General features: G+C 46.0%; 1 protein-coding gene across 4 annotated transcripts in view; it reads left to right on the top strand.

The window, feature by feature from the left end:
• Positions 1–26,869, top strand: part of CLSTN1 (calsyntenin 1) — a 72,784-nt gene that overhangs the window by 33,297 nt on the left and 12,618 nt on the right. For 2 of the 4 annotated variants that reach the window (XM_081816883.1, XM_081816881.1), the window contains exons 2-9: positions 3,172–3,294; positions 14,942–14,971; positions 16,161–16,356; positions 18,660–18,868; positions 20,150–20,299; positions 20,414–20,599; positions 22,610–22,858; positions 23,230–23,351. In XM_081816883.1, coding sequence (XP_081673009.1) covers positions 3,172–3,294; positions 14,942–14,971; positions 16,161–16,356; positions 18,660–18,868; positions 20,150–20,299; positions 20,414–20,599; positions 22,610–22,858; positions 23,230–23,351 — 1,265 coding nt within the window. The remainder of the gene's footprint in view (positions 1–3,171; positions 3,295–14,941; positions 14,972–16,160; positions 16,357–18,659; positions 18,869–20,149; positions 20,300–20,413; positions 20,600–22,609; positions 22,859–23,229; positions 23,352–26,869) is intronic. The other 2 variants (XM_081816882.1, XM_081816880.1) reach the window with 1 other exon arrangement.

Genomic DNA, 26,869 nt, shown 5'->3' with positions numbered 1-26,869 from the left:
AAAAAGCACCTTCCCAGTGTCTAAAAGACCAAATCATACCTGTTTTTCAGTTCTCAGCACCAAAATTATCTTCTCTGTGGGAGAATTTACAAACCAGAGCACTGACTTTAATTGTACTATAATGAGATTCCTTATGCACTCGTCCATCTAGCCAGTAGTTCCTGAGGAATGGCACAGTGCTAGGTGCTGGGAATTACCAGAGAACAAGAGGTCTCCCTCTCCTGGAATCTGTGTTTTTGTTCACGTTTGAATGGAGGAGAAGTCACAGCGACACCTAATGGCATTTACTGAGCGCCAGACTCTGTCCTAAGCTTTTTACTGAACAACCCATCAGCTGGGTACTATTGCCATCCTCAGTTATGGGTGGGGAAACTGAGGCCCATGGAGGAAGCCGTGTAGCCTGCCCCGAGGCCCCCGGCTCACACCGCTGCCCTCTCCCTGACGGTTTGGCGACGAGCAGCCGAAGAAAAGGAAAAGCGGACGTAGGGACCAGAGTAGAAGGTGCTGTAGCTGGAGGAGGGAACGTTTGAACGGAGACCTGAGTGAGGTGATGAGTCCCCTGAGACCCTGTTGGGTTGGAAGAGGTCAGAGCTGTTTTAATTACGTTAAGACGTCGCTTGCCTTTTTCCTCCTTGTCTCTCACGTGCCTGCTGGAGCTCTCTAGGGGCCGCGTGACATGTGACAGAGCGGCCCACAGGCTGCGGGAGAAGCAGGACTCCGCTGACTGTAGAAAGACTTGCAAACATGTAACACGTCGCCACTCTTCTTCGTAAACTCTGTTTTAAAAAGTATAGTTACTTCCACGAAAATGTTATGTTAACATGTAATAGGCTTATTGTTTTTAAAAATGAATTGATAAATAATATTTCTTGATTTTGATTCCCAGTGCAGTAAATGCTGATTAGGTCACCAGTTAATAGATAGATCCCACGTGAACAAAAGCCACGTAGGGTCCTCAGGAACATGTGTCCGTGGGCTCTGAGAGCAGAGGTGGAGAAGCGTCCGTCCGGCTGCGGTGCAGGGGGCCAAGGACGAGGTTGGTTACCTGGATTTTGTAAATAGTCCAGGTGAGCAGCACGGACGATGAGAAATGGCTCCGTCTGGATTGATTTTTGTGTGTGGGTTTTTTTTTTTTTTTTAAATTGTGGTAACGCACACGTGAAGCCTCCCGTCGGAAGTGCACAGTGTGTTAAGTACCTGCGTTCACGGTGCTGTGTGGTTGATCCCGGAACTGTGTTCCTGTCACAAAACTGAAACTCTGTACCCACGAACCAACAACTCCCATGGGTCTGGATTTACTTTGAAAGTGAAGACGACAGGCTTTGCTCTTGGTTTAGAAGAGGCACGTGTAAATGTCTGGTAAACGCGCCATCAGTCAGCGAGACGGTAGCTTCTTTCCCGCCTCCGTGCTGGTGTAGAATGGCCCACGGGAGCCGCAGAGCGCATGCCCGTGAAGCCCAGTCTCCTGGCGGCTCGTGCTGGTCATCACGTGACAGCAAACACATCGTGGTGGTTGCTAGTATCCCATCGTGGCTGAATACTGAATCTTAGTTTTAGCTCCTTCTGAAGATGGACGTGCGGGAAAGAATCGGGTCGTTCATTCAACAAATAGGCACCATCTACTTGGAAATAGAGCTTCTTCATACCATTCCTTCTACTTAGATCGGCTCAGCTGGGGCCGGCACTCGGCGGTGAATACACACACCGAGCTTGTAATGTGAGCGCTCGTAAGGTGAAGGTAAAAAGAAATGAGAAGGTTTGGGCCGCCCAGACCGTGCTGGGGGAGATGGGGACTCAGAGAGGGCCCTGGCTCTGAGTGGGAGGAGGTCTCACACGGGCCAAGCCCCAGGCAAAACAAATGGAGAGGAATGAAACTTGATTTCACCGCGAGAGCGGACCGCCAGGATAGCAGTTCTTACCTTAGGAACAAAAGCATCCGTGCCAGTGCCGAACCAAGAAGGACACAGGTCGCTTCTCCAGTGATCCGCCCCAGCCTTGGGGGTTGTGCGCATGTCCCTGGTGTGCAGGTGACACTGAGATTAAGAGGCCGGTTATGTGCTAAAGGTCACGTAGCCAGTAATAGGAGGGATCTGGAATCTGACCTTAACACGGCCTCACCCTCAAAGTGGGTTATTTGTAAACACTGTTTTCAGAAATTTGCGTTTAGTTTTATTTATACTCTGTAATTTTTTTTTTTTTTTAAGATTTTATTTATTTATTTGACCCAGAGAGAGCAAGAGAGGGAACACAAGCAGGGGGAGTGGGAGAGGGAGAAGCAGGCTTCCCGCCCAGCAGGGAGCCCGATGCGGGGCTCGATCCCAGGACCCCGGGACCATGACCTGAGCCGAAGGCAGACACTTCCAACTGAGCCACCCAGGTGCCCCTGTACTCTGTAATTTTATATTCATAAGTTTTCTTTTATATTTTTATTTGTAATGCTAGTTTTAAATAGGTAATACTGTATTATTATTGCCATAAAGAAGTGATAGTATATTTTTCTTTGTAACTTTTCTGTGATAGCTTAAAAACAGATAATTTGTCTATAGCCATCAGTCATTTAATTTCTAGAGCAGTTTATTTCTTAATTCCGGTTGCTTCATAGACTCAGTTTCTATATTACTTACCCTGGAATTCAGAATTTCATCCCATTAGGGTCTTGATGCCAAAGTTTTCAACAAAAAATACAAGTGTTGGGCACCTGGGTGGCTCAGATGGTTAAGCGTCTGCCTTCGGCTCAGGTCATGATCCCAGGGTCCTGGGATCGAGTCCCACATCGGGCTCCCTGCTCCTTGGGACCTGCTTCTCCCTCTGCTTCTCTGTCTCTCATGAATAATAAAAAAAAAAAAATACAAGTGTTGGGGTGTCTGGGTGGCTCAGTTGGTTAAGCATCTGCCTCAGCTCAGGTCAGTACTGGGATCGAGCCCCACGGTCGGGCTCCCTGCTCAGTAGGAATTTTGCTTCTCCTTCTCCCTCTGCCCCTCCCCCCTGCTCGTGCGCGCGCTCTCTCTCTCTCTCAAATAAATAAAATCTTAAAAAAAATTACAAGTGTTGCCTTCCAGACTAATGAGTGTTTTATTATTTTAGTAATAGATGTGTGTCTTTAAAAGCAGTGGAGTTTAATAATTCTGACCTGGTCTGTTCCCTTTCTTCTTTTTCTCTTTTTAAACACAGTTAACAAGCACAAACCATGGCTCGAGCCCACCTATCATGGCATAATCACAGAAAACGATAATGCAGTGCTTCTCGACCCTCCTCTGATTGCCCTGGATAAAGACGCACCTCTGCGATTCGCAGGTATGAACGCGGCTTTTATCTTACTGTTGATAAATGCGGACTGGATGCGAAGCATTTCACATATCCCGTTTAGATTATTTCTGAGCCTTTCTGAAAATGTCTTGATAGTTAAGAGGTGTTTGTGGCTTCTGTGTATGACATTTTTTCCTTTTAATTTTAATAGTTGGAATAACTGGAAAGAAAAAACCTGTCCTTGCTGAAAAGCAAAATATTTATTGCATCATTGTATTCCTCAGTGTGACCAGATAGAGAACACCTAGACCAGTGTATCTCAGACTAGCGTGCACACAGAGCACCTGAGGATCATGTTTTTATGCGGATTTGGGTACAGCGGGTCGGGGAGGACCTGCGATTCTGCCTTTCTGACCTGTTCCCTGGTGCTGCTGGTTCGTGAGTGGCTCGAGGCTGTCCTTGCATGGCCCAGATGTCAGGTACCAGGAAAGACTGAGCTGAGAAAACGGAGCCATGTTTATAGAAGAATCCTTTTGGCTTAGATTTTTACTTTTAATAAATTTTTAACAGGAGTTGCTTCATAAGCTTGTAACCTAAGTATTTATAAGAGACAAATCTCTGGGATTGCTTTGGAGGTTTTCTGCTTTGTAACATTTAATAGCACTTTCCAGATCAGAACTGTGCTTGCTTTTACACAGTGACCATAGTAGCTTCCTTAGCTGGGGGGGAAAGTGCTGCTTCACCCTTGGTTTGCCTCAGAGTCAAAACTGACATTGTGATGGTAATTTTTGTAAAGACTAGTTTTTGCAGGATATTTTTCCCGAACCCAGTTTCTCATATTAAAGAAGGTGTTCTCTTTGTCTAGGGACAGATATGGACAATTCAGTGAACTCGTATAGATTCTATCGTACATTAATTTTACTGTGGTAAATTGAGGGAAATGAGTGTGCGGTTGTTTCTGAAGAGCTATTTTTACAATGACTGTGTTCTTCATATTCTGTTCGAGTGCCACATCCCATTTTCAGGAACGTAACCTGAGCACCAGTTTGTGCTCCTCGAGTCAGTGGTGGAGACAGACCAATTAGTTTTACTTGTTTATTGGTTTTTACAGAGAAACCCAGTTAGATGGACAGGAGAGGAAGCGCTCTGTGCCGGGAACGCACATAAGTGTTTGTCTATCAGTTGAGGTGGTTTGTTCCGTTTTGTTTCCCCTAGGTTTAAAACCATTTTAGCATTTCGTGTTGGTTTTCTCTGTAACTACCTAGGTTTGGGGGTGTTTGTGTGTGTGTGTGTGTGTATATATATATATGTACACACACAGACATCCCATGTGTACCGTATGGTTATTATGTCCAGTTCTTCCTCGGGAGTGGGATATTTAGTGCTGTGTAAATAAGTTTATGTTTTAGAGTGGATTTACACCTTTCATGCATTTGAAGAGGTGACTGCAGTCAGGAGTTCTAGACTCATTCCTTTGGGTCTCTCTGTGGAGTATCCGCTGCAGACCTATTGTGTGCAGAGCACCCTCCTCCTGCCTTACTAATAATACGGAACGTGTATAGAGCCTTTGAGATCTTGCAGGCGCTGTTCTAGGTTCTTTACAAATACAAATTTGTATGTAATCCTCCACGGTCTTAGGGGGTAAGTACGCTTCCTGCCATCATCCCTGGTTTGTTTCTTTCTTCCTTTTTAAAGTCAGTACATTTTTATGTAAGGAATTTACATGTGATTCCTTCCACTCCCAATCACCTTAGTTCCTCCAAAGTCAGAATCGCGGTCTTCAAAATAGTCCTTTTCAAAGGAACTTTTTTCAGTCCCGGTTGTCACTTCTCAGTCCACAGTTCCCCCGGTTAGGCTTCTTTGACCTCCGCTTGAGTATGGACATACTTCAAAAATTCCCCTCATGTTTCAGGTCAGAGTAGATGGATCTGCCTGGTTCTCAATTTCAGACACCCCCTTAACCTGAAGAAGTTCAAACCGTGTTCACCCCAGAACGATCACCCCCTAGCATTGGACAGATTTGGGGGATATGCCGATACCTTGAAGTCCAGACATTGTGTTCTCAAGTGAGAAGGCATCTTTGTTTCATGTCGACGTAAAAGTTAGAATGTTAAATTCAGTATAGCTGAGATTTCTCTTATGTCCTAAGCTTTTAGTCATTTTGTGGTCCTGGACCCAACCTTCCTCTTGACCAGCACCGCCACCGTCAGTTTCCCCCGTTTTAGGTGTCGTGTTCCTTCTTATCCAATCAGACTGAACAGTGAGTTCTGGGCTGCCAGACAGGACTTAACCTCGTGCTCTTGTCTAAGTCTTTGCCCACAAATGAAACAAAAGCAGATGCAAGTGCTTTCTGCCATCCCCATTTGAAGGAGAGGAAGCTGGAACACAGAGCAGTGACCCCATCTGTCAGCATGTGTCAGAGGCAGGGTGGCTCTTTGCCATGATGAGGCCCTGGTGGGCACTGCAGGAAGCTACAGCGGAAGCAGGAAGCGAAATACACTTTGAGGAAAGAGTCCTATTAATAAAATGTCATCTATTTTTTCTTTCTCGTTGGATTAAATGTTATTGCAGCATTTACCAAAACCTAATGTATTATCATGAATGAAATAATACTTATTTTAAAGTTGTATGTTTTTAGGGGTTCCCAGCTGTTTTTTATTGATGTGCAAAAGTTAACATATTGAGATTGAAAAAACTATGAAGAGAAGCAGTTGAGAGCCAAGTCACAGTGGTAACGTGATTGTATTTGCCCTAGGTAGACAGGTAAATCGGTCCTTTCCTTCTGGAGATTTTCACGGGGGACCAATTATTCTTATATTCTTTTTAAAAAATATAATCCACACAGCAGAAAATCCACGCAGCAGCAAAGCATACAGTTCACTGGGTTTGAGTATATTCACAGGATTGTGCAGCAATCAACCACTGTCTGATTCCAGAACATTTTCATCACCCTCAGAGAAATCCTTGCACCGATTAGCACCCACTGCCCACATCCCCCACCCCTTTGGCAACCATTAATCTAGTTTGTGTCTATGGATTTGCCTATTCTGGATTTGTTGTGACTAGTGTCTTCACCTCACCTGGTAATTTGAAGCTTCACCCATGCTTCAGTAGTCGCATGCATCCGTCCGTCCTTTTTATTGCTGAATAATATCCCGTCGTGTGGACATACCACATTTCCCATTTATCTGTTCATCAGCTGACACACATTAGGATGGTTTCCACTTTGTGGTGATTATGAATCATGCTGAAGTGAACATTAGCGTACAAGTCTTCGTGTGGACGTAGGTCTCCGGTGTGCATGGGTGTACTCCTGGGCGTGGAGTTGCTGTGCAAACGCTCTTACTAAAGCACAGCCCTGGTCCCCCCGCCCTGGGGGGCAGCAGCCGGGGGGCCTCCCTCCCTCCTCTGTTGCCGTGGCACCTGTCCCGCCGCAGCTCAGAACGCTGCCCCCCTGAGGCCATAGCTGGCAGGTACGTCAGGAACACAGACCCCAGCCTGGGCTTGAGTCCTGTCTCGGCCAACTACTGGCTGGATGGCCTTGGGCAAAGGACTGAACATCTCCGTGTCCCAGTTTCATCCGTTGTAAAACAAGGAGAGTGACGTCACATACCTCCAGGGCTTGGGGATGATTTGCTTATTTATAAAAATGAAGAGCTCAAAACAATGCCTGGTACATAGTAAGTGCTGTATACAGTGTTTGCTGCTGCTGTTATTAATAGACTCTTCTAGAAACATTTTATTTAACATTTCGTGAGAAATGTTCTTCTGTCTTTCTGTAATAGTCCTCATAGTGTTCCATTTTCTCACTGAGTTTCTTAAATAGTTTTTTGGGTAAGGCAGAGGCCCCATCGGGAGGCTTATTTTGATCATAGATTGGTTTTGGTGATGAAATGCAGTTTAGTTTCCCAGCATGATGGTGCTGGTATTGTGGCAATGGGAGCTTCCAGTGCTTGCTGAGCAGGTGGCAGAGGTTGTTCTGAGGGCTTTACATGGGTCACTTTCTCTGATTCAGCAGTCTCCTGCAGTGGGTATGCTTGCTGCTGCTGGCTTTCCGGGGGGGGGACTGGCGGTCGGAGTGTGTCCGTCAGTAGCATGACAGCCTTGTTCTTCACTTAATCCCCAGCGCCCAGGCTGGCATGTGGGAGTAGCTGATGCCCCACAAACATTCGTAGAAGGAACGAGAGGCTTTGCCCAAGATCACCCAGCTCAGAAGTGGTAGAGCCAGCCTCAAGCCAGGCAGTCTGGCTCCAGTGTGGATTCGTACATTCGCTGTGCCCACTTCCCTGACGTTATCTTTAAAACACTGTGGGGCGCCTGGGTGGCTCAGTCGTTAAGCGTCTGCCTTCGGCTCAGGTCATGATCCCAGAGTCCTGGGATCGAGTCCCATATCGGGCTCCCTGCTCCGCGGGAGGCCTGCTTCTCCCTCTCCTACTCCCCCTGCTTGTGTTCCTGCTCTCACTATGTCTCTCTCTGTCAAATAAATAAATAAAATCTTTAAAAAAATAAAATAAAATAAAACACTGTGAACGTCCCAGCTCACAGTTGTATCCCATCACAGGACATGAGAGTGGGCAACCACCACGGCTTAACTTGTCGAAGCCCCGAGATAAATACACATAACGTTGGAAGCTTAGTCACCAGAGTGCTTTGTAAATGGTCTCCAGTCAGACACTAGTGTTGAACGTACAGGGTCCAGCCCAGATTGTTTTCTTGGGGGAAACCCAGAGACTAAAGTCTTGGTACTTGTCAGCTATTCTAGGAAATTAAAATGAGTCAATTCCTTACTCATCCCCTTTTCTATAATCTGCTAATAGCCCAGGTAGACGTGGGTATGGAAGTATGTTGTATGTTTTATGTATTCGATGGGGAGTTAGGAGCCCGCACCCCTTATATAGGCCACCCCTCCTCACTGCCTGGAGGAGAAACCCCAATCTCCCCCTCGCCCCCTTGTTTGCAGGCTCTTCCCTTTACTACGTGGTTCCAGCCTAGCACTCATTTCCTGCCTCCCCAGAAGGAGTTCGGATCATTTGCAAGAAGAGAATCCAAAGGAAATTTCAGGGCAAGAATGGGAACTTTATCTTTGTTGATATTTAGTTAGAACCAGCTCAGATCTGTGATACTTTTCTCCATATTCTGGGTAATTTGTGTGACTCATGTGGCCTGAGGATGGCCAGGGGGGTTGACCGCCACACATCACCACCCAATTCTGCTTTTCTGGCAGACGCAACTGGGCAGACATTGTGTTTGCCACAGTGACTTGGATATATTTGGTTAAGCCACATGAAATCGCCATTGTTGTTTGTTGAAAATATCAAAATATTTGAAAAAATAGAATGCCAGAAATTTCATGTGGCTCAGCCTAACATAAGGCAGTTCTCCATTGAGTTAGGAGTTTTCAGTATCTGAATGTTAGGGCAGAAACTCCACGTTAAGTTATGGACTAGAGGGAATTCATTTTGAGTGCAGTTGCCTGCAGGAGAGGTTTGAGATAGTAACCATTAAATATTAGGTAGCCACGCCAGGTCTCCCAGAGAGTAGAAAAAAAGCATAAAAGTTGGTGTTTATTCTCAAAGCACCGATAATCTAGGTGGGAAGCAAAACCAGCATTGACCAAGAGTTAAGTGGGGATACTTGGAGTTTATAATTTAGTGCCAAGTGAGAGCGGCGACACGCAGCCTGGACTGGAGACGGTGTGGGTTAAAGAAGGTACAGAGGTGACTGGGCGTGAAGGATGAGTGGACCTGACATACCTAGTGGAGAACAGTCGAGCAGGGGTGGGAGCCGGAGGGGCTTCCAAAGGGAGAGATGGACAGCTTGTGGGGCTTGTGGAGTGAGCACACCGTGCGGGAGCAGAGGCTTGGAAGTCAGCTTGGGGCCCCAAGATTTCTGTTGCCAACTTGAGTAGATGGGATGTTTCTGTACATGTGGTTTTTAATACCGTGTCCACATCACCCGGGCCTGCACGTTGAGTGCAGTCACTGAGGTACAGACTCGGCTGCCTGAATCTAAACGTCCAGGAGGAGAGCCTAAGAAATCTGTATCCAGCCAGCGAGGTTTGGAAGCCGGTGACAGGCCAGGCTCTCGAGTGTAGACCACATTCTAGCCGCATTGCAGCTATCTGTGACACTTGTTAAAAATGCAGGTCTATTGGGCTGCACCGCAGAGCCGCGGAGTCAGAATTTCTGGGGATGGAGCTCGACAGACCACATTTTTAACAGGCTTCTCCGGTGGTTCTTGCACAGGAAATTTGAGAGTTGTGGCTGAAGCCAGTGAGGAGCTTGGAGGGGTAGCCCCTGGGTGTGTGGTGGTTGCTGCACATTTAAGCTGGAAAACTGGGGCGCCGGGCGGCTCAGGCTGGGCTTCTGCCTCCGGCTCAGGTCGTGATCCCAGGGTTCTGGGATCGAGCCCCGCATCGGGCTCCCTGCTCAGCGGGAAGCCTGCTTCTCCCTCTCCCCCTGCTTGTGTTCCCTCTCTCGCTGTGTCTCTCTCTGTCAAATAAATAAATAAAAATCTTTAAAAATATATATATAAACTGGAAAACTGCTCTGATTAGAGCAACATTCAAGCTTGTCCCAGAAATTAGCCTGAACTAGTCAGCAAAGGAGTCACGTCACTGAAAATAAGGGTCGGCCTGGACATCCAGCTGGCGAGCATGGGCCCAAGGCTGTGTAGAGAGAATTGGGTTAGGGACAAGAGTGGGACTAGCAGGGACATGGTATTGGACACTTGCTCTCAGCAAATGTCTATTTTTCCTTCTTTTTTTTTTTTTTTTAAAGATTTTATTTATTTATTTGACAGAGAGAGACACAGCGAGAGAGGGAACACAAGCAGGGGGAGTGGGAGAGGGAGAAGCAGGCTTCCCGCATAGCAGGGAGCCCGATGTGGGGCTCGATCCCAGAACCCTGGGATCATGACCCGAGCCGAAGGCAGACGCTTAACGACTGAACCACCCAGGTGCCCTCCTGCCTCGGTTTCTGGCTCTTTCCAAGTCCTTTTCTCTGGCTTGCAGTCAATTCCATGGGCTTCTGATGGTTCTTCACTGAAGTCCCTTTTTGCCTGAGTTTAGCCGGAATGGGTTTCTGTTGCACCCGCAGAACCCTAACTGTCCGAGCCGGCACTAGTGACTGGCTTAAGATCCCTTAATTTAAGATCCCTTAAATGTTTCCTCCTGAAACTGCCTTTGATTAGTCCTTTTGAGATCCCATCAGACATACTGCAGTGTTTTAACTTGTTTACTTGCCCCTCGCTTTGCTCCACTCGGGCCCATCTTCCTGGTCTACCGCCAGGTCTGTAGATGGTGGCTTGGCGGGCTTAGTGATGCGTAGGGTCACACAGCTGGTACGGAAGACCCAGGTCTGCCCAAGTGTGAACCTAGCGCTGCTCCTGCTGCAGCAAGCGCCACCTGGCCAGACGGTGTCAAAAGTCGTTCTAGGCGAAAGGACCCGGCCTGCCAGCGATTTAATAAGTACGTGGATTTGAGGCGCCAGATCCTTTTGGTGCAGCCCATGATTCAAGTAGCCCCCTTAAATACTGAAAATAGGTGAGGATATGTAGGAAAGACAGAAGTACACCCTTTTGCTGTTCTCATTATAAACGGATCCAGTCTTTTAGAGAGCAGCTTGGAAATACAAGCGTTTAGATAATTTATATTTTATTTGATAATCATACCTTCGAGAGGCTATTCCTTAACACATTGTAATACAGATGCATGTTCAAAGCTGCAGCTCGCATTCCCATTCCCCGTCCAGACCTTCTGTCCATGGTCTCTCCCATGTCGGCTGCAGGGAACTTATTAATCCTTGGGTTTCTCACTCGTAATCCCGCGGCATTGTCCGTACTTTCAGAACACAGCCCGAGTCTGACCACTTTCAGCTTCTCGTGCCTGCCTTATTCCAGTAGCCATCCTTGCCTGCTTGTAGACTTATTTCCAACTCAGCAGCCAGTTGGATTCTTTCAAAATATAAACCATACTTTTTTCCCTGCATAAAACGTTCCAGTCATTTCCTTCTCACTCGGAGGACAAGCTGCAATTCTTGTAGCAGCCCCTGTAGCTTCAGGTTACTCATCTTTGTCGGACCTCCTCTGCTGGTCTCCCCTTTGCCTAGCCACTGCAGCAGCAGCAGCCTCCAAGTTCCTAAGCCAGGCCAGGCCCAGGCCTGCCTCAGGGCCTTTGCACTTGCTGTTCCCGGTCTGAAATTCTTCCCTAGATAATCATGTGGCTTGCTCCCTTAGTTCCCTCTGGTTTCTACTCAGACATTATCAATGAAACCTCCCCTGAACACTGAAATATAAAATTGAAACACCCCATTGTCTTCCTACACACTCTACATTCTCCTCCTCCCGCCTCCCTGCCTGGTATCTCAGAGGAGAGAGTTAAGGAGTGTACATCTTTTGGCAAACAGTTCCACTCCTCATGATAAACTCATGGTCAGAAACAGTCTCAAGGATATTGCTTGAACAAGCCTCTTTATACTTTTTTTTTTTTAAGATTTTATTTATTTACTTGACAGAGAGAGAGCGAGAGAGGGAACACAAGCAGGGGGAGGGGGAGAGGGAGAAGCAGGCTTCCCGCCGAGCAGGGAGCCCGATGCGGGGCTCGATCCCAGGACCCCGGGACCATGACCCTCGAAGGCAGACGCTTAACAACTGAGCCACCCAGGCGCCCCAGCCTCTTTATACTTTAATTCGGTGATGTACTACGTAAGCAGCATTACCCACGATAGATCCCTCATGGCAGGGTCTTAAATCTGCACTCACCTACGCAGCGGCCTTTGCCAGGAAGGCACCCTCGGCCACTGTCAGGTATGCCAACTCCGATAATGTGGATCTGGATCACTGTTTTCTCTTTAGAAGAGTAAACTCTGAGTTGAAAACTGAGCAACTTGACTCAACTTAAAATGCATTATGCAGTATTAATATACACCCAAAAGAAGTGTAAACATAGGACATTCTGGAAATTTGACATAGCTGGTACTCAGCAGTTCTCTACACAGAGGTGTATCTGTTAGTGATCAGCAAACGTCTGTAAAGGGCTGGTAGTGAATGTTTTAGACTTTGTGGCCCATAGGGTCTCTCTTGCAGTGACCCACATTTGCCACTATAGTGGAAAAGCAGCCGTAGACCATACAGAAATAAAGAGCACGTCTACATTCCAGTAAAACATTACTTATGGACACTGAACTTTGAATTTTAAACAATTTACTTTTGTCACAAAGTAATATTTTTGTTTGTTTTTAACGATTTTTATTTATTTAACAAAGAGAGAGCGAGCACAGGTAGGCAGAGCGGCAGACAGAGGGAGAGGGAGAAACGGGCTTCCCGCCAAGAGGGAGCCCGATGCGGGGCTCGATCCCAGGACCCTGGGATCATGACCTGAGCTGAAGGCAGCTTAACCGACTGAGCCACCCAGTCGGTTAAATATTACAAAGTAATATTTTAAAAAGTAAAAACCACTCTTAGCTTCCAGGCTATTCGAGAACACACAGAGGCTGGATTTGGTGTGCAGGCCATAGTTTGTCTGCCCGGATTCTGAGCAGCTCTGTCCAGTAGAACTTGCTGTGGTGACAGAGATGTTCTGTGTCTGCATCCCACACTCAGTAGTTACTCCTCATGTGTGGCTACTGAGCACCCGCGGTGTGGCAGCCAGGGCGCTGAGGAACTGATTTTTAATATTATTCAATTTTTAAAAAATATTTTATTTATTTATTTGAGTAAGCACGAGTTGGGGGGAGGGGCAGAGGGAGAGGGAGAAGCAGACTCCCTGCTGAGCAGGGAGCCCGATGTGGGACTTGATCCCAGGACCCTGAGATCATGACCTGAGCCGAGGGTGGATGCTTAACCAACTGAGCCACGCAGGTGCCCCAATATTATTCAATTTTAATATGAATTTTAGTTTAAATTTTTTTTTTAAAGATTTTATTTATTTATTTGAGAGAGAGAGAATGAGAGAGAGCACATGAGAGGGGGGAGGGTCGGAGGGAGAAGCAGACTCCCTGCAGAGCAGGGAGCCCGATGTGGGACTCGATCCAGGGACTCCAGGATCATGACCTGAGCCGAAGGCAGTCGCTTAACCAACTGAGCCACCCAGGTGCCCGAATTTTAGTTTAATTTTAAACAGCGCATGTGGGCTAGTGGCTCTAGTTTTGGGCAGTACAGGGCCTGCAGTGACTGCAGACGTGCAGCAGAAATCACGTTTAGAAATACCTATCACAGCGTTGTCCGTCGCAGAAAACGGGAATGATGGTGCACTCACACAGTGGAAAATACTTAGAGTAGTTGCAGACATTTGTTGAGTGCTTTCTTTAAGCCAGGCCGTGTTCTAAGCACTTTAGCTGCTCTAACTCCTTGGATTCTCGCCGAATGTAGTAGTGAAAAGAAATAAACTGTATTCTGTATCTGCCAACAGGGATGAATGAATCTTAGATGCATAAGGTTGAGTGAAAACGCAAGTCATGGGGCATCTGGCTCGCTCAGTCGGTGGAGCACGCAACTCTCGATCACGAGGTTGTGAGTTCAGACCCCATGGTGGGCACGGAGCCTACTTAAAAAAATAAAGTAGGGGTAAAAAAAAAAATAATAAATAATAAAATAAAATAAAGTAGGGGTGTCTGGGTGGTTCAGTCAGTTAGGCGTCCGAGTCTTGATCTCAGCCTAGGTCTTGATCTCGGGGTCGTGAGTTCGAGCCCTGCATTTTAAGTAGGCTCCCGCCCAGCATGGAGCCTACTTAAAATGAAAAGAAAAAATGAATAAATAAACTTTAAAACAACAACAAAAAAGCAAGTCACAGAAATTGCACACCCTGTGATACCATTTTTCAAACCTCAAAAACAAGCAAAATGAAACATTGTTCAGGGATATACAAATTATATGGTAAAACCATTAGAAAGCAGGAGAAAGTGGGTACGTTGCCTTTGGGGCAGAGAAGATGCCCCAGTGAGGCTGGCTCTGTCCTGAAGAGGCAGCGGGGCTCCTGACCTCCTGACCTCTGCGTGGTGGCACTCCTCTGTAGCAGCCCTGGTTGGGGGGTGAGCAAGCATCACTTCTGTTGACTTTGGAGAACAGTGTTTTCACTAAAAGCCACGGTCATTGTGGCATCCCTGCAGTTAGGATTGAACCTGGTTTCAGTTCACATTCAAGCAGATACTCCGTTAGACAAGGGGTTTATGTGCGTTGCCTTGGTTGGGTCCTTTAGATTAGAAAACGTGGTTATTTCTCCCACTCAAGAACAGAGAATTAAAACCCTCTGGTCCCCAAATGTTTGTTTTTTGTTTCATCAAATCTCCTACTGGGTTGAATGTTACCAGAATTGAGCCACAAGAACTCAGTTTGAAAATGAAAAATCTGAAAACTGTAAAATAACAAATAGGTTTACTTATTAACTGTTACCGTGAAAGTGGTCATTAAAAATGGTCCAAATGGCACCTGAGGGGTGTTAGGAAATTTTATAGTAGATTTCACCTCCAGGTTGGTGTAATTTCAACATTACGTAGTGGTTTATGGTGTTGGGTTCAGAGACATTTGTGCTCCTGAAGATCCAGTTCTCTGGAGCGATTCTAGCAAGTGGCTACTGAGCTGATTGTTGAATTATGTCAAGCTTTTCTATGTAATATGTGCATCTTTGACTTTTTTCCTTATTGTTCCATCTTTATTCTTTCCTGCGTTACTGACATGGGTTTGTCTTTTCTCCCTTTAGAGAGTTTTGAGGTGACAGTCACCAAAGAAGGTGATAAAGGGTTCTTTCTATCCCTCTTATGAATATTAACCCACTAACCTTGTTTATAAAATTGGGAATCAGCCCTTAAACAGAAGAAACTGTCATGCTCTTTTACCCTGATTTATTCTCCTACTTTGTTTCTATTTTTAAATATGTTGATGGAAATTCTATGTAACCAAACCCTTGGTTAGAAATATCTGGAAATCAGACATCCATTTGAACTGTATGGATAATACTGTACATTTTTTTTCTCAATTGAACTTCAGAGATTCACTTTGTAACCGTTTTCTGTGAGTTGTAATTTTGGAAGAGGGCAGTCTTATTTTTATGTGAAATACATTTTTCTGAAGTTATGTATATCAAAACATTTTTGTTTGTTCTCCCACAGGCAAGAATGGAAACCTAGATTTTCACCCCTAATTTAGCTTGTGAGCCAACTTAGATGTACTGATGTCCCCAGGCAGGCTTCTTTTCCAGGTCTGGTAGTCTAGTGTTGGCAACAAAGGCAAGTCTAGCCAATCCCTGCCCGTGACAGAACCGATCTTAATAGTGGACTATAGTTGTTGAAATGGATGCCTGAGAAGTTGGTATTTCTACCTTTCTCATTCAGTAGTTTGTTTTGATTCCCTAATTTTAGCCAGGCTCATTGCACAGGAAGACTTGTTTCTTTTGATTTTTCTTTCTTTTTTTTTTTTTTTTGACAGAATTTCTGTAATTATGGTGTTGAACCTATGACGTCACACTTCTCTTCTCGACACTTAACTGCATTTTAGCCTTCTCTCTGGTCCAAATCAAAATCGCTGCCCAGCTGTCCCCAGTAGCTGGGCACAGCTCTCCGTGTTCTCAGGCCACGGCTGTTTGCTAATGACACTGCTTTTACCCTGGAGCTATCTTAAGTACTCCTGTGAAATGCCTGTCTATATTTTCTCTTTTTCTCTTTTGTACTCCTGCATGAATGGATGCAAAGTTAAGCAAGTTGCTTGGAAAGCCAGAACATGCTTCTTTTTACTAAAGCCCCAGAACTTATCCCTGTCAAAGCACAGTGCCCTTGCTTTGTCCACAGACCCTCTAAACCCCTGGCTGCTGAACTGTTGTCGTTTCTTTTCTTTTTGGGGGCGTGGGGCCGGGGAGGGGAGGAAGGGGGTATGTGCAGATGCACGGCGCAGAAATTCTAACCTGCGCTGCTTTGACTCCCTAGGTGAGATCTGTGGATTTAAAATTCACGGGCAGAATGTCCCCTTTGATGCAGTGGTAGTGGATAAGTCCACTGGCGAGGGAATCATTCGCTCAAAAGAGAAACTGGACTGTGAGCTGCAGAAAGACTACACATTCACCATCCAGGCCTATGACTGCGGCAAGGGGCCGGACGGCACCAATGTAAAAAAGTCTCATAAGTAAGTAAGCTGGGCAGAGGGCGGGTGTGTTCGGAAGGCAATAGTGACCATTGTCCCTGTCCCCAAGACTCTTTTCTTTTTTTTTTAAGATTTTATTTTTATTTATTTAATTGGGACAGAGACAGAAAAAGAGAGAGAGCATAAGCTGGGGCAGGGGGTAGAGGGAGAGGGGGAAGCAGACTCCCCATTGAGCAGGGAGCTCAGTATGGGGCTCAGTCCCAGGACCCCTGAGTCAAAGACAGATGCTTAACCAACTGAGCCTCCCAGGTGCCCCCCAAGGCTCTGTGTTTTTAAAGATGAGGCAGAAGATATTTCTGGGTTGTCCCCTATGACACTATAAGCTCTTTGAGGGCAGGAATCCTGTCTGTTTACCCCACAGCATTAGATGTTGAATAAATAAATGAATGAGTAATTTTATCCCACCAAATACTCTGTTAAAGACACTAAGGCCCTGCAATGAAAATTGGAAAAGCCCACTTTTTCCCGAGGGAGGTATTTTGTTGTTAGGTTTCTTTTTTCTGTGAATTCTTTTTTTTTAAGATTTTATTATTTATTTGACAGAGAGAAACACATAAGCGAGAGAGGGAACTAGCAGGGGGAGTGGGAGAGGGAGAAGCAGACTTCCTGCCAAGCAGGGAGCCCGATGCGGGGCTCCATCCCAGGACCCTGGCCGAAGGCAGATGCTTAACGACTGAGCCACCCAGTCGCTCCTTTTCTGTGAATTCTAAGGGTGTAGAATTCCTTCCTGCTGGTGGGAGCAGGCTGAGTGCTGCGTCCCCCTCCTGGCTGTGTCCCTGTCCTTTCTGCCGGCTGAGAACTACTGGTGTAACCGACGGGACTCTGGACAAGACCTAGATTTAGATAGAATCCAGTCTTTACTTTCTTTCTTTTTTAACGCTTAATCCAGCAGCATATACTTTTTTTTTTTTTAAGATTTTATTTATTTATTTGACACAGAGAGCACAAGCAGGGGGAGCTGCAGGCAGAGGCAGAGGGAGAAGCAGACTCCCCGCAGAGCAAGGAGCCCGATGCGGGGCTCGATCCCAGAACTCTGGGATCATGACCGGAGCCGAAGGCAGATGCTTAACCGACTCAGCCACCCAGGCGTCCCAGAATCCAGTGTTTTCTCCACCACTTGCTATCCCTTCGGCATTAGGCAAATTTCGTTTTGTTGAGTCTCAGTTTTTACTTAGCACCTGGGCTAAGGGGAGAGGGGCACTCAGGGGACGATAGCACGTGACCCACTGTGCTGGGTCAGGAGGATGCTCCACCTTGGGTGTGGAGGGTCTTGGTGAACACTCGGGTGCTGAGAGCCAGTGAATCTCTCCTCATCCCTTTCGCACGGTGTGACATTACTGTTGTCCTTGAAAAAGGCATTACTTCAGTCAGAGATCTTGTCTGAGTCAGAAACACGCCCTGATCAATAGCCCTTGAGACTGACTGTTTCCTCTCTTTGCAGCCGCGTCTGATGGCACCTTTGTTGCCTCTTGCCCGAGCTGGGGAGGTGGAACGTGGCAGCAAGGGGTCTGCTAGGAGGGGAACGTTGAGGTCATGTTGAGGTCCTTCGTTGGTTGGATCAGTAGTGGGGGATGGGTAACAATGGGTTGCTAGTGGTCTCGGTTCCTTAGAAGTGGGACAGAACTTGTTTCCATGCTCTTAGTCAGACTCCCCGTCCATGTTTCCCATCTTCTATGTCTTACCGCTTCTTCCTTGGGCTCTAATTTCGTCTTACCTAGTTTATCCCCCTTCTGCATGCCCTGTCCCATACTGTCAAGACAACCCCAAGTCTCTTTTGTTTTATACTACTGCCCCTTTTTTCTTTTTTTTTAACTTTTTTAATTAAAAAAAAATTTTTTTTAAGATTATTTATTTATTTGGCAGAGAGAGACACAGAGAACAAGCACAAGCAGGGGGAGCAGCAGAGGGAGAGGGAGAAGCAGGCTCTCTGCTGAGCAGGGAGCTGGATTTGGGGCTCGATCCCAGGACCCTGAGACCATGACCTGAGCCGAAGGCAGACGCTTAACGACTGAGCCATCCAGGCGCCCCCTTGTTTTTTTTTTTTTTTAAACCAGCCGCCTGACTCTTAGGACCTGGAAGAATCAACTCAAATTCCTATTTTAACTTTCTAAAGTCGTCTCCACGCTAAAGTAAAAACAATGACTTGTTTAATTTTGATCTCCATCATTTGATCTTCATGAAACAAGATAGTAGCAAAAAGAAATTTAAAACCAGGGCAGAATTGCTATGCTCTGGGGAAAAAAAACAAACCAAACATACAGCTTTTTTTCTTTTTCTTCTTTCAGGGCAACTGTCCATATTCAGGTGAACGATGTGAACGAATACGCACCGGTGTTCAAGGAGAAGTCCTACAAGGCAACCGTCATCGAGGGCAAACAGTATGACAGCATCTTGCGGGTGGAGGCCGTGGACGCAGATTGCTCCCCTCAGTTCAGCCAGATTTGCAGCTATGAAATCGTCACTCCAGATGTGCCGTTCGCCATCGACAAAGACGGTAAGTCAGAGGAGCAAGCCTTCATTACCGGGGCGACGGTCCGTGGACAGGTCTGCACACGGGCGAGACTCAGATTCGAGACCATCTTCGTCCGTCCCTTCAGGCGGCTGTAACAAAGTCCCACAAGACGCTTAACTTCGCATGGTTCTGGAGGCTGGGAGACCAGGATCGAGGTGCTGGCAGATTCGGTGTCTCATGAGGCCTGAGGCCTGATTCACAGGAGGTCTTTCCGCTGCTTCCTCACGTGGTGGGGAGAGAGAGAGCCCTCTGGGATCCCAGTGTGGGGCCCACCCTCACGACCTCACCTAAACCTAAGTTCCTCCCCAAGGAGGACCTCCTTGTAACAACATCACATTGGGTGTTAGGACTTAAGCGTAGGGATTTGGGGGAACACAAGCCTTCAGTCCATAGCAGAGAGCCCTGATGGGGTGTGTGTGTCTCCTGAAAGCCTTGCTCCTGACACCTGAAGTTGCACCCTTCTTTTTCCTCTCCCACCAAGGTCTAAAACATCCCCCACTTAACATGTTTTTAATCCGTACCTTCTCACCTTTCCATCAGTGTGCACCCAAAAAGACTGACCTTCGGTTGGTCTGTTTTCTGTTGTTAGATTTGGATCTTCTGCCTCATCTGGAACGTGAAGGCTTATGCCTTCCTGCCAGATCCTCCCGTCCTTCGTCACTGAGCTGAACGAACTCATGCTAAACTCCGCTTCTTTATTAGGTTATGGCTTCTTGATGGTGACACAGTGTCTCTGTGGTTGATGCCCAGTCCAGAATCTTCTAAGGAAATCACGGACATTGCAGACTCTTTGCAGACATCTGCACTCAGATTCAAAAAGCAGGCTCCTGTTCTGGTGGGTGGGGGTAGGAAATCTCTGCCTGTCTGACACACACACACACACACACACACACAAAGTAAATCTTTTAATAAGAAATACTTAGTGCAGCTTGATCTTGTATTTCGTATTTGAATTACTTGAGTTATTTTGTTTTCTTTGTCCTCTTACATGTGAACTACTTAATCTTAAAACAAATACATAAAACCAAAAAAGAAAGACCATAAGAATAAATGAAGGTTGAATTGTCTAGTCTCGTTCCTTCTGTTGGAACAGTCCTTAAAGGTGGACTTAGTGTGTGTTCAAGCTCGGGACAGCCAGACCGAGTGTTAATTATCTCCAGCCGAGGTTTTATTTCGCCATCAGTGTTTATGACGCTTGAAGCTCGTGAACTTGGTGTCTCAGTCCGGCTCTGCGTTCTCACTGTTGTTCTGCCCCTCTGGAAGGTTATATAAAAAACACAGAGAAGCTAAACTACGGGAAGGAGCACCAGTACAAGCTGACGGTCACCGCCTATGACTGCGGGAAGCGGAGAGCAGCCGAAGATGTCTTGGTGAAGGTCAGCATCAAGCCCACCTGCACCCCGGGGTGGCAAGGTGAGCTTCGTTCTCCTTTCTGCTCTCGCACTACTCTTAAACTCCATCTACCAGAGAAAACTAAAGTATGAGTTTTCCTCCTTTCTCCCCACCCGGGTTTGTGGACTGATCCAGGGTGGAACAATAGGATCGAGTATGAGCCTGGCATGGGCCCTCTGGCCCTCTTCCCCAGTGTCCACCTGGAGACATGTGATGAATCCGTGGCCTCGGTGCAGGCGACGGTGGAGCTAGAGACCGGCCACATCGGGAAAGGCTGTGACCGGGACACCTATTCTGAGAAGTCCCTTCACCAACTGTGTGGTAAGGGGGCCCGGTGGTCTTCAGGGAAGGCGAGAGACCCCCTCTCAAATGGAAGGGAATGTGTGCATGTGTCACTGGTTAGAATCAGACATTGAAACAGACTTGGACTCTTCATCTGAAGTGGCCATTACTGCCTTCCTGGCTAATTTTCATACTTTGGGCTTTAGGAGGTTCATAAACCCCTAACAGTCTGTTCAAAATGTTACGTGCATGTGCATTTTAAGAACTAGTGATTGGAAGAAAGTATTTCTCTAACCTAGGGAATCCTCAAAAGAGGGATTATGTAAGTGGAGTGAGTTTGAAAGGAAATGAGATGTTTATCTCAGGACTGAAGAAAAAAACATAGGTAATGCAATAGCTTATGGCAAACATGAGATAGAAAATCAAAACTAAGAATAGTCCCATCTAATTTCGAGTCTCAGCAGATTCTTTTTACCACAAACATTACGTGAAGTCAGGAGACCAGTGGTTACAAATCTGATCAAAGCCTCGAGCTCTGTCTTCACCATCAGTTGTGGACATTTTTCTTGTTTATCTAAATGAGGTAGAGGTGAGGTGTGGATGCCTGGCGTGGAAACTGCTGAGGAAAAATGTTTCATTTCACCAGTGACAAGATACCCGTAACTTGAATGAGCTCTTCATGATCTGAGGGTATTTTGTGCTTCAAGAGCTACTCAGTGTCCGCTGTGCAGCAGGCGTTCACCCATGCTTGCCTGTCTTTCCACCAGCCTGATCACAGCCAGCAGATTGAGGACTTCTTACAAAACTGGAATAAGCAAAAACAAAAAAGTATATTCTCTGCTAGCTTATCCCTATGATGAATATACTCTGGTTTTGCATGACTCTGAGTCCAAATATTCATGTACTTATATATATAGTTAAGAGGACTGGGACATATTCTGTTTTAAACTATGTGTGAGTAGGGGCAGAGGGAGAGAGAGAAGCAGGCTGCCCGCCGAGCAGGGAGCCCAATGCGGGGCTCGATCCCAGGACCCCAGGATCATGACCTGAGCCGAAGGCAGACGCTTAACTGACTGAGCCACCCAGGCGCCCCATACATATTTAAGTATAATGTTTAAAACTCATTTTCTCTCTCCAGTGCCATGATTTTTTAAGGTATTAAATGAACATTTTCTCAGAACAGTTTAAAGTCAGGAAGAATGGAAGAATTTCATATGTGAGTGCCTACTGCATGCCCTGAGTTTCCATATGTGCCCATCAGGCCTACAAGGAGGTGGTGTTGACCTCATTTTTACTGAGGAATGAACTGTGACTGGAGGAGGGTAGGTTCACATTTTTAGGAAGTGGCAGGCGCTCACATCTGACTGAGGTTTTATGTTAGGTCACGTGGCTCCGAGGAACAGGGAAGGACCAGGTGACTGGGGGAGCGCAGCCTTCTTCTGTGGACACATTTAAAAGAAAATTGAGCTTGGCAGTGTATAACGGCATTTGGAAAATTTGTTTCATGTTCTTTGGCTTACTGATTCCATCTGTAGGACTTTATGTTAAGGGAATAATGATGGAGTCACACACAGAGGTCCTCATAAAGGCAAGGTTTGTCATAGAAAAAAGTGGGGACAACCTCAGTGTTCACTAGGGAGACCTAATTAAATCACAGCATATCTGTGCAATGAAATGCCTTTCAGACATGTAAAATTACACAGAAGAATATTAATGGGGGTGCATGTATGTATGTACGTTACTAGACTCCATTTTTATAATATGTATATACTCATAAAGAAAAGAATGGAAGTGTTTATATGCAGATGTTAATAGTGGATATATTTGGGTGGGATTGCAAGTAAGGCTTTCTTCCTTTTTTCCTTTTTTAAAAATATTCACAGTTACTATTTATGATTTTTTTTTTTTATCAAAACCGTTATTTTTGAGGGAATGTAAACTGGGACTAGCCGATTGTATAAGATAAGGATGTAGCCTTAGTGTGGCTTTGAAACTATGCCTTTTAAGCCCTTCACATAAAGTGTGTTAAACGTTACTGTGTTGGCCTAGGTGCTGCGTCTGGCACTGCTGAGCTGCTCCCTTCCCCGAGCGGGTCCTTGAACTGGACTGTGGGCCTCCCCACTGACAATGGCCACGACAGTGACCAGGTCTTCGAGTTCAATGGCACACAGGCAGTGAGGATCCCCGATGGTGTTGTCTCGGTCAACCCGAAAGAGCCTTTTACCATTTCTGTGTGGATGAGGCACGGGCCTTTTGGCAGGAAGAAGGAGACGATTCTCTGTAGTTCAGACAAAACCGGTAAGTCAATTTGCCGTCCTGGCGCCCGTCGTACTCGAGTGACCCCCGCAGTGGTTGCTGGAGGCGGGGCTCCTGACTTCCCCCAGAGGCTCCCACAGGCTGGTTGGCGACACACAGCGTTCTGTGCTCTGGGCCAGGGCGCTCTGTCCTCAAGATACTGCACTGGTATTTGGTTGTTAGTTTTACTCAGTGAATTGGGTCCCACGTCGCAGTGAAACCCAAGTGTGTTTGTTTCTAAGTTCTGCCTTGGCCCAACTGGAGAGTTCACTTATGCTGATAAAACCGTGTCTTCAGAATCCATTAAGGAGATGGCCTTTACTTCTCCTTTGGGTCTTAAGTTGGCAGTTTACCAGTAGGATTTCTTTCTGCAGACATGAACCGACACCATTATTCACTCTATGTCCATGGCTGCCGGCTTATTTTCCTCCTTCGCCAGGATCCTTCGGAAGAGAAGAAATACAAACCTGCGGAATTCCACTGGAAGTTGAATCAGGTACGTGCCCGGAAAACTCGCTGATTCTGATTCTGATCTTTCAGAGACTCTAACTAGGTGCTGCAACTTTACACAGGACCAGCTACTTATGGGCAGTTTATGGGCACTGTATATTTATATTTATGAATAAATATAAAAATATAAAAAACTTTTTGCAACCTACGTAGACATTTTAGGCACAGTAACCATGTTTAGTTTCTTCTGATGACACTTCAGAAAAACTTTATTATATTTATTATATTACCTGTGGGTGATAGTATAGCAAATTAAATCCTTTGAACTCCTTTCCACTGAAAACCTCAGTTTTTCATTTCATAAGTGTGTATTTTATATATCCAGTATTAATATAAAGAAATTATAGGCTTTTAAATTAAAAATACTGTGTTGTAATTTATTGAAATAAGCAGCGCTTGCTTAAAAATTGGGCTTGAGGTCCTTGTATTGGTTTATTCATTACTTAAAGCCTTGGCTCCCCTGGGGGCCTCTGCAAATTCGGGGGTGCCACGGGATATTTTAAATTGTCACGGAGCCAGCAATCTCGACATCTTTCAGAACCCACACAAGCTACTAGCTGGAGGCAGTTCACAGTTTCGACATGAGGTCGCGTTATATCCCTTTTGATGATAGCCTGTCTCTGCAAAGTCGCCTTCCCAATAATTTCTGTGATAAAAAGCAAGTATCACGTGAGAAAAACCGATGTGTTACAGGAAACAAGGGGACGCTGTGAATTGAGGCCCCTCCATTAAAATCACAGCGGATCATTTCTCCTCTTGATTTCTGGTTGGGTCAAGATGGAAACCCGTGGCCTGAGCTTAGTTCTGTCTCATGGAGTTGGTGGGCCAGGGCTGACAAATATGCTCCCATAGTTGCTGGAATACAGCATCGTCCACGACACATACAGGATAGAGGGGTATGTGCCAGCATAAACGGGAGAGGAAGACCGTGTGTGGTAGTGCGAAGACGAAGCGATTGTCCAGCGGTAGCAGCATCCATCTCTTACTGTGTCATTTTCATTTACATAGAGACTCGGTCTCAGAAACTTTTATATATACAGTTTTTCAAGAAACTAAAGAAAGGTACAGTCCAGAGAAAGCTTTTTTGCAGTGTACGTAGAGTTCATAGGCACAGTTCTTTTATAATAACCATAGTCTATATTTATGTGTTTAGTTTCTTCTGATAACATTTAAAAAAAAAAACCTCACTATGGGAAATTTCAGAGATACGTAAAAGCAGACAGATTAGTGTAAAGAACAACCCCACATCTAGCTTCAACAGTTAACACTCGGCCAATCAGGTTTCATTATCAATGATTGTCGTTAGCTCCTCGAGGTAAATCCCAGATGTGGCGTTTCATTCTCTGTGGAGATAATGCAATATGTGTGTCTAAAAGATAAACATAATCATAATACTTTTTCACGTCTTAAAGAAATTAACAGGGTGCCTGGGTGGCTCAATCAGGTAAGCATCCAACTCTTGATTTCAAGTCAGGTCATGATCTCAGGGTCATGAGATCGAGCCCCGCATCAGGCTCCACGCTCAGCATGGAGTCTGCTTGAGATTCTCTCCCTCTGCTTGTGCGCGTGTGCACGCTCTCTCTCACTCTCAAAAAAATTAACAATTCCTTAATATCGTCAGATATCTAGCCAGTGCTCAAGTTTCCGATTGTCTCGTAAATTTTTTTTTTTTTTAATTTATTTGAGAGACAGAGCATGAGTTGGGGGGAGGAGTAGAGGGAAAAGGAGAACACTCCCCGTCGAGCAGGGAGCCTGACACAGGGCTCCACCCCAGGATCCCGAGATCACACCCCAAGCAGAAGGCAGACGTCCAACTGACTGAACCACCCAGGCCCCTGTCTCATAAATATTTCTACGTTTATAATCTGTTTGAATCAGGATCCAAATAAGGGGCCGTACATGGTGACTGGTTGAGTTTATTTTATAATCTGTAAATTTTTCCCTTCTCTCCTGTAATTTATTTGATGACAAAATCAGGCCGTTTGTCCCACAGAGTTTCCCATAGTGTAGATTTGGCTGGTTGCATCCCTGTGGGGCCATATATTCCGTTCTCTTCCTTACAGCCTGTAAATCAGTAATGTGGCCTTGAGGCTTGATCAGGCTCGGGTTTGCATGTTCCTGGTCCCTTTAGGCTCTGTGTCTGGTTGTTTCTGTTTCTGTGATGTAAGGAGCCATTCGTGCTCACTCTGTCTCCATCATCTGTGTTGTGGGGCGTGTGTCCTCAGGAGGGAGTCATGGGAACAGCCTGAGTTCCTCCATGTTTAATAGTGTGTCTGTGGCCTTTACATGGAAGGTCAGTTTGGCTGGATATAAAATCTCTGGCTCCCATTTAGGATTTACAAGAACAGAGGATCTCTCTGTCTATTGTCTTCCGACATAAGATGCTGCTGGTCGTCTGATGGCCATCCGGTCTTCTTTCCCTTGTAAAACACTTGGTCCTTTCGTTTGGGTGACCAAAGGATTCTTCTCTTTTTTGAAGCCAGTTAATTTTATGCCTACATCGTGATTGTTTTGGGTCTGTTTTCCCAGATATGTGGTATGCCCTTTTTTAGTATATAGTTGAAGCCGTTTGGTATTTCAGGCAAGTTTTTGATGTTGTTGTGAACAGTTCTTAGCACGCCCCCCTCATCATTGTGCTTTTCTTCCCTGGGGACCCGTCGCCTTTGGTTGGTATTCCTTACCTATTTTCTGTATCTGGCACTTTCTATCCGAGTCATTCCTGTTTTGTCAGCTCTTGTCAGAGTTGCTGTAGTTAGGAGCTACGTTCTTTTTTTTTTTCCTTAAAGATTTTATTTATTTATTTGACAGAGAGAGACACAGCGAGAGAGGGAACACAAGCAGGGGGAGTGGGAGAGGGAGAAGCAGGCCTCCCGCCGAGCAGGGAGCCCGATGTGGGGCTTGGTCCCCGGACCCTGGGATCATAACCTGAGCCGAAGGCAGACGCTTAATGACTGAGCCGCCCAGGCGCCCCCAGGAGCTATGTTCTTTCATGTGTTGTGTCACTTTCCTGACGTTTCTAGTGTGTACATGATCATTTTCATGTTTGTTGCCGGCGTGTCTTGAAAGGGGGTCTGGAGGGATATTATTCCAGCAGTTCTCTTTCTTTCTCTTAAAAAGTTCATAGGGGATTGAGCTTTCTCCCCTCCTCATTTTTCTTATAAAATTCCTTTTCCTGTACTTTCATGCGGGGTGGGGGGAGTTGGGTAGCCTGACCTTTTTCCTAGTTTCTGGGCTCTGCCTCCCCCTTCTGTTATCATAAAGCATCTCAACAAGTAAATACAGTCTCACCGTCCTCTGATATCCCCCGGACCTGGAGCCCTGTTGCTTTTCTCCACCTATGAGCATCTCAGAGTGCACCCGGGCGCTGGACTAAGGAGTATCGTGGGTGTTGTCTGTGGCTTTGGGCTTTGCTATTCTGCTCACCCAGTTTTCAGGGAAATCCGAAAATTATGCCAATTCTAGCCCTGTCTTCCCAGAATACTCTCATGGACTTTTGACTAGAGT

The sequence above is a fragment of the Leptonychotes weddellii genome, chromosome 4 (assembly GCF_054177405.1).
Source record: "Leptonychotes weddellii isolate Sample4059 chromosome 4, ASM5417740v2, whole genome shotgun sequence".
In the NCBI taxonomy this organism is placed as follows: domain Eukaryota; kingdom Metazoa; phylum Chordata; class Mammalia; order Carnivora; family Phocidae; genus Leptonychotes; species Leptonychotes weddellii.
Note: the sequence above shows the minus strand (reverse complement) of the source record. Positions and strands in the feature narration are given on the sequence as shown.